The 11,809-nt window shown below is 41.3% G+C and overlaps 1 protein-coding gene across 2 annotated transcripts; it reads left to right on the top strand.

Annotated features, from left to right (window-relative positions):
• The first annotated feature begins 1,126 nt into the window (after positions 1–1,126).
• On the top strand, positions 1,127–10,874 carry atcaya (ATCAY kinesin light chain interacting caytaxin a). Of its 2 annotated transcripts, XM_029499835.1 has the most exons (13): positions 1,127–1,647; positions 2,785–2,884; positions 4,816–4,874; positions 4,962–5,210; positions 5,684–5,857; positions 6,014–6,116; positions 6,202–6,333; positions 6,454–6,540; positions 6,781–6,879; positions 7,087–7,122; positions 7,220–7,294; positions 7,418–7,470; positions 8,746–10,874. In XM_029499835.1, exons 2-12 carry the CDS (start codon positions 2,808–2,810, stop codon positions 7,449–7,451), a joined length of 1,125 nt encoding a protein of 374 aa, XP_029355695.1. In that variant the 5' UTR covers positions 1,127–1,647; positions 2,785–2,807; the 3' UTR covers positions 7,452–7,470; positions 8,746–10,874. The 2 variants fall into 2 exon arrangements, with proteins under 2 accessions (XP_029355695.1, XP_029355696.1); XM_029499836.1 differs by lacking the exons at positions 1,127–1,647; positions 2,785–2,884 and adding an exon at positions 3,606–3,758.
• Positions 10,875–11,809: the final 935 nt, after the last annotated feature.

The following is an 11,809-nucleotide window of genomic DNA, read 5'->3' as shown; positions in this document are numbered from 1 at the left end:
ACATGCACATGCTTCAGAGACGTGAAGTTATTCTGTTAATATTTCTGGCCGTTAATCGTAAAAAGAAATAGCGTAAACCTCTAAATTGTTTAAAACACATAAAAATATAGATAGTAAATGAATTGAAAGTCCATCACGTCAGACTGGGCTTTCCTTCTGAACAGTCCAAACGACATATGATGCCTGCGCAGTGTTGACATACTATTAACACCATCCTCATTTTTAAGAAACAAGTATTTCCCAGCGTCTCAAACCGAGAAGACAGAAATAGCAGATTAACTGCGATAGCGCCATTATTGCCACTGAGAGAGGATTTACAGACGTTTACTTTTTATATCCTGATTTTATCCTAATTTTATTTTATTTTATTTTTTTTAAAGTGAAGCCGGAAGTGGGCTGAAGTGACTCCTCTCGCTTCGCCTGTATTCTGTTGCAGTATCTGCTGAATGTCAGTCACGCTTGCGGTCCGCCGATAATAGAGATGAAATCTAGAGTACACCAAAAGTAGCAGGCGATGAGGCAGCTGGTAAAAATATTCCAGCAGTCCATCACGTTCAGCAGCTCAGTCAAGTGACAGCAAACTGCCCTAAAATTGTAATATTACAGATGGATAATCAGATTTTTTTTTTATTTTTAAATGACCTTGGGTTTTTTTTTTTAAGCAGACAGCACACCAGCTCAAGTTAAATGAGGAAATAATAGTAGATACCATTAAAAATCAATTAATAATAATTAAGATGGGATTTATATTATTTAGTCAGAGGCACATAAAGCCCAAATTATATAAAGGAGCATGGAGACTAAGTCAGCACACTATGCAATGAGAGCGTTGGGGTGATTTGATTGGTTGGGTTCATGTGAGGGAAGGTGCTGAATAATTAATGTTTGTGTGTGTGTGTGTCTTGGGTGGGGGGGGGGGGGGGGGGGGTAGAGTAGGTATTAAAAAGAGAGTAGGGTGAGGAGACAGGGAGGGAGGGGGGACACCAGGGATGGAGAGGGATGCTGTTGCCAGGGAACAGCAGACACATAGAGGACCACTGAAAACCACAAGCGGGGTTATCTAACAGAGTGAAGGGGGCTCAGAGACTGGTGCTCATTTTTCTCCAACTTGCTGTGGGGATAAATAAGCTGCCTCCAGTGTGGGATCAGGACTAAGATGAGAGGGTTTGAATTGATTTTGAGGCAAGGACGCTCCAATCACATTGAGTGAGATTGTGTGTTTTGCCAGAGCAGATGTAGTGTCATTTGGGGAATTTTGTATCTTGGTGCTCGTTGGCTGTAGGAGACAGGCAGGCTGTCGGCTCGCTTTTCATGGCCGGTCTTTTCCTAACAAAGGTGGCCAGAGGCAGAGGAAAAGGGGGCAAGTCTAACACAGAGGTGCCCCCTGTTTTCAGACACCTGCTGCTGGCTAGCAGCAGATATCGAGGACACTGTACGACTCTGTCTGTGCATGAGTGTGTGTGTGTGCATGTGAATTAGTCAAAGATAAATAGGGTGAGCAGAGATTTCAGCCCGGCCCATGCGTTTCTGTTGGTCGTGGGGATCAAGACTTACTCCCCTCGAAACCTTTTGCATCTGTGACTGAAGAGGAGGGAGGACTCACAGGCGACGACCAACAAGAGCTTCAGGGGATCTCACACCGCTCGTGTGAGTAAAACCGATGACCTTCATTTCTAATCTGGTTTTACTTTGCACTGCTACGGCAGATCAGATGTCAGTTTACACATTTGTGTATTTTTATTTTTTCCCCCTTATTGACTGCTCCATTTAGGGTGACCTAGAAAATCAGACCCTTTAGTGAAGCACTGTATTTTTGGTTGCAATTCATTTTGTAAATTTGCATTGGCAAGAAACAGGGTTATAGGTTAGTGGCACGTGTGTATATAACATTGTGATATAAGTATCATCCATATTTCCAAGGATTTCTCATTATTTGTTCAGTTGTCTTCAGGCAAAAGTGACTTTGATGGAAATCTTAAAATGGTTAAAATGGAAAAACAGTGTCAGAAGTGTGAAGAAGAAACATTTTTAATTAATTCCTGACGCTGCAACCTGGTGTGTTTTCTTTGTTCCTCATGTCAAACCTGTGGAAGTGAATGATTTCCACTGTGTAAAACATGGCTGCCCTCCAGTTTCTACTTCTTGCCTAAACCGCCAAAACCGCTAAAATCACAGCACCCCTCTAGCAATTGTATTATAGGAACACACTGCATGCACAGCTACAGAGATACCAGGAATATAGGTCCAATTAACCTTGTCACAGTGTTCTTTTCTGCCGAGGCTGTTATTAATGTGTCACTATTTGGAGAAGGGGCTGCATCCTCGCATCACTGTTCACATATGATCATCCACTGTATGCTGACAACCATCGCTATGCCGATTATCCTGAATGTATCGAGCAAAAAATAAATACATAAAATAAATAAATAATATATGAAATTAAGTTTTTTAATTAGTGACAATAGGTGACAAGAAGACTGAGAATGACGACAGATTAAAAATGCAGGGAGGTGAGATTTCAGAGCAGGTCTGTCACTCTCAGCTCTGGAGCAAAATTGGCTATAATAATTGACTTTAAGGAGAGAAAATGGGCTCTGTCCGAGTCGGTCACATGCCTCTCACATGTGAGCAGGAGGGGGGATAAAGCCCCATGTGACCAACAGTGGTTTCACCCCCAAAATACAGTGAAAGTGAGTAAATGAATTCTAATGGGGATTTGAGTCAAACTCCGGTTGGACGTTGTGGACGGTGTTCATGAAGGAATATTTCTCCTCACACCTGCAGGCCCCTGCTCTCCTCTCTGAGGGATGGGCACCACAGAGGCAACTCTACGAATGGACAACATGGAAGTGAAAGACGAGTGGCAGGATGAAGACTTCCCCAGGTGCGACCTTTTTATTTTATCTTTACCTATTCTGCCCTGTTTGAGACCAAATGCAGGCATGTTGAGACTCCAGAAAAGAAAAAACTGTATGGCCTAATTTCTGGGCGAATATCTCATTTAATTATGCGATGAATTTGTGTGTAATTGCTGATGAACTTTATGAGCTGCATTATATTCGATGAGATTCATGTATGTATGCTATTGTAATATTGAGACATTTTTGTTTTATGGCAGCATTATTGCATGTACATTATATACATTCTGTTTTCTAATCGTGTGTGCAGTTTTTGGTGTAAATTGTAGCTCAAGTGTCTTGATGCAAAATTATTTGCACAGGAAGCTCTGAGCACAGAGCAACATTTCACGTCACGTTCAGCTGATCTGTGACTGGCTGAGATAAATGAAGGAAAAATGAAAAAGTTACTTTCAGTGATTACAGAAGGATTTAAAAAGCATAGGAGAAGAGTTTGAATGTGAAGCTTGCTGGGCGGAAAAAGAGCATGAGAGAAGTGGGATGATACTCCTCCTCCGTCCTCCCTCCTGCCTCCGCCCTCCTCCCTCCCCTGTCAGATAGGGAGGCAGGAAACCAGGGAGCAGGTGCAGCGGCTGTCTCTATATGATCTCGGGCTACGTCATGTGATGCAATAGCAGTCAGCATCACCATAAAAATGGTGGAAGGTTTTGGTTAGAGACAAACAGCCGGCAGCAAAGGGATTATTAAGCCTAGCCACAGAGAAATGCTCAGGTCTGGACTGTCTCTTATCAGCGGAGAAGACAGGGAATGAGTAAGCAAACCAAATACAAAGCTGTTTGAGGTTTAAAAGCTCGTTTGAATCGGCTCTGCCAAAAGCAGCCCCTGTTCTCTCTCCAGAAGGTAAGCATCATCAGCTCCTCCTGATATTGATGTTTGTGGATGAAGGACAATGCAGCCATAAAATGAGAACAAAGGAGATAATCTTGCTTTTGTTAAAAAGAGGAAAAAGATCCCCATTAGTCTGTTATGTTTACAGAAACGGCTTCATCTCTGACAAAGGAAGCAGTGCAGAGGTCTCCAGGGAATAGATCCAGAGCGTTCATTAGAGCCTGTCCCTCTGGGCGAAAGCCAGTGTTGTTGGCTCAGGACAGGGCACACACTGTCACACACTGTCCTCCTGCAGATGGATGGACGAAGCCGTCTCCTTTCAGGGCAACGCAGCTTAAATTCGCCTCTACTGAAAGAAACGCTGCACTGGAGCTCTCTGCAGCTGAACAAATTTAACTGCGTTGTTGCTGATGCGCACAAAACACTGTGAACACAACTGCAATAATGTGCATAGTTTGTATACTTAACAATAAGCTCACACGTGAGTCCGTGCAGGCTCAGACTCCCGGGCTGTTGGTCGTCTTGCACCGTGATGGGAAACAAAGCTGCACAACTTCATCTATAAGCAGTTCTTATTCCCTCTCTTTTAGTCCTCCCCCATTTTCCCTCTATTTCTCCCCCTCTCCCTCTCTGCTCCCACACCCTTCCCAGCAGCCATGTAATCTTCATCCCACCCCACAGAGATGTTAATTACCACCTCTATCCTTTTTTGCCAGCTGTTCTTTGTAGTGCTTAGCCAGATCAGTGACAGCGGCCATGCCCTGATGGCTCCATTGAGCACCATCATAACAATTAAACTGTGTTATGTTGTGTTATACGCCCAAAGTCAGGTGAAGAAAAAACATCATTATATCTTTTTCAGGACCCAGGAAGACTTGAATGTTGTTTTGTTTTTGTTTGTTTGTTTTTTGCTGAACATTAACTATAACTTCCTTTATATCAGAATCAGAATCAAAAATAACTTTATTGATCACTGGAGGGAAATTCTGCAGATTTAAATTAAAAAATGAAATTATATAACACTAGATAAGCACAGTCCTGGTTTCCTACCTGTGTGTTTCCCCTCCAGACCACTACCAGAGTACGGAGACATGGATTCGTCCTGTGGTCTCACTGATGACAGAGCCTGTAAGTGAAACTGTGGACATCCTGCTTGATCATTTCAGTTACAACCTCTAGTCTCCTCACCTCTCCTCTCTTTTGCTTCTCTTCTAGCCCCCCCTAACTCTCTGAATGTGAGCCCACCCGTTGGAGGCGGCGGTGTGTCTTCATCCCACCGTAAACGTCGCACGTTGCTCGCCCCGGAGATGAACCTCTCGCTGGACCAGAGCGAGGGCTCCCTGCTGTCAGACGACTTTCTGGATACGCCGGACGACCTGGACATAAATGTGGACGACATCGACACTCCAGATGAGACAGACTCGCTGGAGTTCATCACCAATGGCAATGAACTGGAGTGGGAAGGTCAGGGGTTTTATTTTATAACACTACCCAACTTCCAAAACTTTACATTCACAAGTATCAGTCCTCTCCTCATGTGATAACTGCTTTAATATCGATGTAATATTTATGATATTTTTATATGATCTGTTTAATTTGTTTTTCCACTTCTCCAAAATCTAATTTAAGAAAAATTCCTTTTCTTAGAACAACTAATTCTCACAAGCTGTTTGAACAACTTATTTTAGAATAAAATAATTTTTTAACCGGGTTCAAAATCCAACTGCAAACTTCAGTTCCAATCCTAAAATGTTGATCTACATACTCAGTAAATCCAAGTAAAAGCTGAGACAAGAGGTAATCTAATTTAATCATACTCCTAAAAAGGAATATAAACCCAGATGATGAGATAAACTGTCGCTGGTCCGAACTCTTAGCAGCACGGTATTTATTTGAGTGCAGAAGAAGGAACTGAATCTGATTTCGCTTCGGTTCAGATGACACTCCGGTGGCCTCAGCCAAAGCAGGTCCCGGTGATGGTTCTGGAAACATGGACGAGGACGGGAACACAAACAACGGGCGACTCTGGAGGACGGTGATCATCGGGGAGCAGGAGCATCGTATTGACATGCAGGTCATCAGGCCTTACCTTCGGGTCATCACACATGGAGGTCAGTGAATGTGAAGTCAACCTGCAGCTCCAAAAGGCTTTGGTTTGAATAAACGTTGTATTTACAATGCAGCCTCTCACCATTCAGATGTTTAAACATGCTTTATGTCACCGTCAGGAACCAGACGTCTGATTCACTGAAGCTTTCTCTCACCAGGTTATTATGGAGAAGGTCTCAATGCCATCATTGTGTTCTCGGCCTGTTACCTGCCTGACAGCAGCTGTCCGGACTATCACTACATCATGGAAAACCTCTTCCTGTGAGTCCAACATGGCTGACGTTTATCTAGCACCTGACGCGCCCTTGGATCACAAAGTCAGTTTTTTCTTGTATCTGTCCTCCAGGTATGTGGTGAGCAGCCTGGAGATGCTGGTGGCTGAAGATTATCTGATCATCTACATGAACGGAGCCACCCCCCGGGGTAAGATGCCCGGGATCAGCTGGCTCAAAAAATGCTACCAGATGATTGACAGAAGGTAAGAAAAACAAAAACTGCCCCATCGTGTTAAAATCCATTAAATCCATTACATGTTCTTTTTAGACTTGTCTACACGCTCGTCACGCTAACTGATCCGTTATTTGTGTTGTGGCGGCAGGTTGAGGAAGAACCTGAAGTCTCTGGTCATCGCTCACCCCACGTGGTTCATCCGCACTGTCCTGGCTATATCTCGGCCATTCATCAGGTGATGCACTTTGTACAAAAGTTAAAATGCTCTTTGCAGAACCAACCAGAATTAACTGATAGAGGCTTTCAATTTTCTTGTCATATGGACAGATAGGACAATGTTGGCTGAACATTATTCCATGTTTGTTAAGACGGTTCATATTTTGTCCAATTTGTGAAATCCAAAGTGGATCAAGAAAAGCAGGTAGTCTGATTAGTCTGACCTCTCCTCGTTTCATTGTCTCATCATCATCCACAGTGTGAAGTTCATGAATAAGATCCAGTATGTCCACAGTCTGGATGAACTGGCAGAAATCGTCCCCATGGAGCACGTCCATGTCCCAGAGTGTGTGGTGCAGTAAGTGTCACTCACCACCAGATGGAGAAAATGAACTGCAGGAGTGAATCTCTGCCCCGAAGCTCCTGTTCTCTGTCTCACTGTAAAAAAAAAAAAAATTATCATGTTAATCTAGCAGTGAAAAAGTCCACTGTTATCTTATTTAAATTAATGTAGTTTCGGGGTCTTAGGTTTTAGGATTTACTGTAAAGTCTTACTCATTTTCAGATTTGATGAAGAGAGGATTAAAGCCCGACGGGAAAGGTAAAATATGTCTCTGATTTACATAAAGTGTCAATATAAAAAGTCAAATTTTCAGCAGTCCAGCTGTCTAAAGTAACTCCTGTGCTTTTTTTTTTAGGATGGAGCAGGAGCAGAGACAGCAGGAGCAGCAGCAGCAGTCCGTCCCACAGGAGACAGTTAAAAAGTCAGACAGGTAAACGTCTGCCACCATCCTCTCACATCTCACTGAGACTGAGAGGGGCATTCATCAGTTTTTTGTCAGTAATCCTTCCAGCGTTTTTACAAACCTCTGGCCTTATTTTCTTCTCATCTCCAGGCCGAAGTCAATGATTGTGGATCAAGGTTTATGAAAAGGACTGTGCTCTGCAGGTGAGGACACAATGCTCCAAATTCAGTCTTTTTTATATCGACCACAAGGTGGCTCTGTATTCTGAAATGAATGAAACATCTCTGATGAATTGTATGTAGATCAGTACAGATCAGACTGAAATCAGTCTGTGTGTTTGCTGTTTTCTCGGATTTTTTGTATTAATTATACACTAATACACACGAGAATCACGAGTGGTCTATTGTAACGGTTGAGGATGAGCTGAAATGAATGGGAGATTGAAGATAATGTTAATTTTTAGGCAATAACAGAAACATTATGTGCATTTGTTGTACGTTAGATTGCCTGATTGCAAAGGGACTTGTTCCTTTTGCATTAGCACGAATCCTGTGGAGAAAAAAAAAGGTTTGTTCGTCGTGCACACAGTGATCTGTAGCTGTTTGCTCAGAATGAGCTCTTTATGTTAAACTAGATTGTCGGTTCTTGGTAATGATTAGCACACCTTTGCACGCTGATGCTCAGCTATCAGATGAACTTTTTAACTTTTAGCTTTTGACACCTATTCTTCTCCTCAGCGCGTTCCTCCACCTCAGTATACAAGGTCATGACAATATATTCATTTCAGTAATGACAACAAACAAAAAAACATCTCATTCCATTTTGTGTCATAAGCCAGCGCGTATATTCTTTATGAACATGTAGGAACACTTCACTGTGGTCACAATTGATCCTTTATGCAATTCACACAGATCGAGCTTCATTTAATTCTAATTTCTTCAAACCTCAGCCTGAAGTTATGGGCACAGTGTCTTTCGAAGCTTCTCTACAAGAATTCAAACTGAAGTTCAGATGCTTTAAAGACCTGTTTGCTGCACAGCTTGAGCTTGCAGATGATTTAACACACAGCACGCAAGCACAGATGTCTTTAGAAGTAAGATGTCATTATACTGTAAACAACAAAGAAACGTCATCTCATGAAGACTAAAAAACGGCAGCTACAAATGAGACATATCCACAGCACCCTACTGATTGTTTACATTAAGATCTGGTTAAAACCAGCTGCTCCAGGATATACCGAGTCTGTCTAACGGCAATTATAACAATTCATACAACTGTGAACATGAGGCCATAAACTACAAAAAGCGCCTTTTGTATAACTCATTTTTTGCATTGGGATCAACACGTTTGATTGATTCTAAAAATGCACCATTGTAAAATTACACTTTTCCATTTTTCCATACTGTTTTCAAATGATAGTATAGTTGAAGATAATCTTCTTTTTATATTCCTCAAAAATTCTCCCTCTCTTCATGCAGGGTGTGACAGAAGTGTGGAGCATGAAACCTTTGATTTACACCCACAAGAAGCGGAAATCTACATGTACTTACTTGTTTTATCAACATCCAGCTTAAGATCTGTGCCACCATTTTCCATTCAAAATGGCGTCCGTGTCATCTCTGTTCCCTCCGTCTGGAACCACCCTCGCTCTTCCTCCTGGAGCGATTCACATATGTAGCTTGAAAAATGTCAGAAAATTCTGTTTCTTGATGGAAACTTGCTGAGTTCAGTTTCCCTGCTGGGTGTTATGACCTTGTGAGTAACTGATACTTACATGTTGAGGTGCTGTAAGGCCAGGACATGGACGTAAAATGTGAAATTAACTTGAATTGAGAAAAGAGAGACACTTTTACTTTGGCTAAGATACTATTCTTTATTAGATTACAGGATATACGCTGGTTTCTTCCTTTCTGCAATTCTGAAGCTTGTCAACAACAAAGTACATCAACTTGGATAGTCTGAAAGATGCAGATTTGTCAGCCTGTTAGTTGGCATTACAGCATTTTCAGGAACAGGAAGGGTGTGTGCATATACACTACTGTGACTCGAAAGCACCAGAGATGATAAGAAGCAATGTCACTGATTTTAGAAGCCTGGGTAAATTATGGTGAATATAACGTGTAAATAATAATGACAGTTGATCAGATGCCTTCGTCTTTATTTTTTTGCCCCATAAGTGCTGTATCATAAGGTCTTTTCCAGTGCTCCCATATGTTGTACTAACATTTAAAAGAATGTTTAATGTACTAACATTTTGCTGACAGGGATCACTTTTTCCTGATCCCATCTGCTCTGTGACAGTTTCCTCTGTGCCCTTCCATCTGTACTGTACTATGTGTTATGATGTGCCTCACTTTTAGAAATGGGAGACATCATTTCAAAGCCCATTGATATCAATAATCATCATAGGTTTCGTAAAATATTTGTAGCTGGACAAATGATACGTCTATTTTACGTTATCTGATTGCGGCCAAATCACCAGATTTCATACATTATGTGCTTTGTATGCATAGCTAAGTATCACTATTAGTATTATTATCTGTTCAGTAAGAGAAAACTACTAACACAGAGAATACAAAATATACAGAATAATGTATCAAATCTGTAAGTGACTCCAATCAAAAGAAACTACACAAATGTTGCACACATGACTCTTTCACATTGTTTTTGAAATGTACATTTTAACCCTAACCCTAACCCAGGTAGCTCATTCACAATAAATTATGTCCTGAGAGTGAGCAGGATTTCAATTTTGTCCATTCAGGTGTTCATCTGACGAGAAGTTTAAAATGTACATTTTACTTTCATTCCAACGGATCATTGATATATGGGCAAATGTGCTCTTAAAGCGGCTGTGTCAGATATGAAGAGGAGGATACTTTAATGTTTATACAGGTGGATGACCTTAATGTAGCTCAGGCTGAGTCCTATTTTATTTTGTTTGTTTGCATGAATAGCGCTTTAAGGACATCAGACATTTTCCGGAGATTCCTTGATTTTTATCTCGTCTTCCATTTGTTCAGTAGTCAGTCAACTTATTGTAGCAGGAGCGCTGAGGACTAAGAAATTTTATTTTTGTAAAAAAAAAAGAAAAAAAAGCGCTTACTTGTATTGCCTGTGTACTGTTGATATTGTTTTGCGCTGCTGGATTTATGTGTTTCGTAACTTTTGATGTATCGACAGTGATCGATTGGGAGGTGATGAGTCCATGCAGTTGTATAGATGTTAATTAGACTCGTGAAATGTTTCTTTCTAAAGTGCCATCTCATCTCTGATCTCTGACCTGTCGAACCAAATCTGAGCAGTTAAAATCCAAAATGTATCATCCATGTTGGAGCTCTTCCAGCACTGCAACTGCAGCTTATCATTCTTTGTAGTAATTTAATGGGTGAACAGAGTGCCTATTTTTTAACCAAATGTTTAAATCCAAGAATCCAGAATGAGAAAACGAATGTAAAGTCTAGTCATTTAATTTACTGATTGGACTTACACCCAATATCAGAGTAAAGCAAAGTTTCCATAGAAATTGTTGATGTGAACTCTAAATGTTCATTTTGACCATCAAAGCACAATATCTAGATTACTACAGCTCCTCCTTCCATTTTGTCTGCAGTAAAAGGTTTCGGATTTAAATGGGAAAGATGATTTATCATCTTTGTAGATTGCCATGACTCAATTTTCCTTGTAAATATAACTGAATAAATACTTCAACCTAAATTCTGTTATGTTTTTTTGTGTTTGTGTTTGCACTGGAGGATGTGTTAACTTTGCTGCTGCCACATCAGGCAGCCCCGGGATCATGAATGAAGGGAGTGCTGGGACATCATCCCATTACACTCCAATTCAAACAGAGAGAGACCCTGACTGCTGACCTCTGACCTTTGAGACCTGTGACAGCTTTCATATTGCACAGACACACAAATACAATCCTTGTGAAAGGCGGGCAGCACAGGCGACTCTAGCCCCCGTAAAAATAAGACATAAAGTGTTTTTATGACCTCCTTTTTGAACGCGTATCAGCGTTTGTCAAGGTGGATGAAGCTGTCTAAACCAAAGACAGTTAAAGTTATTACAAAAGCCTCCCTCAACCCCCCCGCTGCCTCTCAGATGGTAGCGCCCAGTCAATGCTTCAGTCTGACTGCTTTGGTGGCTCCTGTAAGGCGCTCAAACAAGGAGGTGTTACACATTTCATGCCAACATATTATAGGTCTGTCAGGTCGAAGTTATCCATCTGTCGTTTTGTTTTTTGTTTTGTTTTTTTCTACATGACTCATGTCGTCACAGTTTGTCCACACAGTTTGAATCTGAATGAGAAGCTACTGTTGTGTGTCCAGTTTGTGTTGATGGTTGCTGTCTGTGTCATCACTGAACAGATAACAAAGTGAAAGCCAGAATAGCTTTTTAATGTTATAGACTGATCTGACATTTGATGATATAGATGACAGTTGATACTGTAAAGTCCAAAACCATGTTAACTTTATTTGTCCCTAACTAGGAAATCCTTATGTTCCAGTAGCGATAACATATAACACGGTAGACACA

The sequence above is a fragment of the Echeneis naucrates genome, chromosome 4 (genome assembly GCF_900963305.1).
Source record: "Echeneis naucrates chromosome 4, fEcheNa1.1, whole genome shotgun sequence".
Lineage (NCBI taxonomy): Eukaryota > Metazoa > Chordata > Actinopteri > Carangiformes > Echeneidae > Echeneis > Echeneis naucrates.
This window is presented reverse-complemented; position numbering and strand designations above follow the sequence as displayed.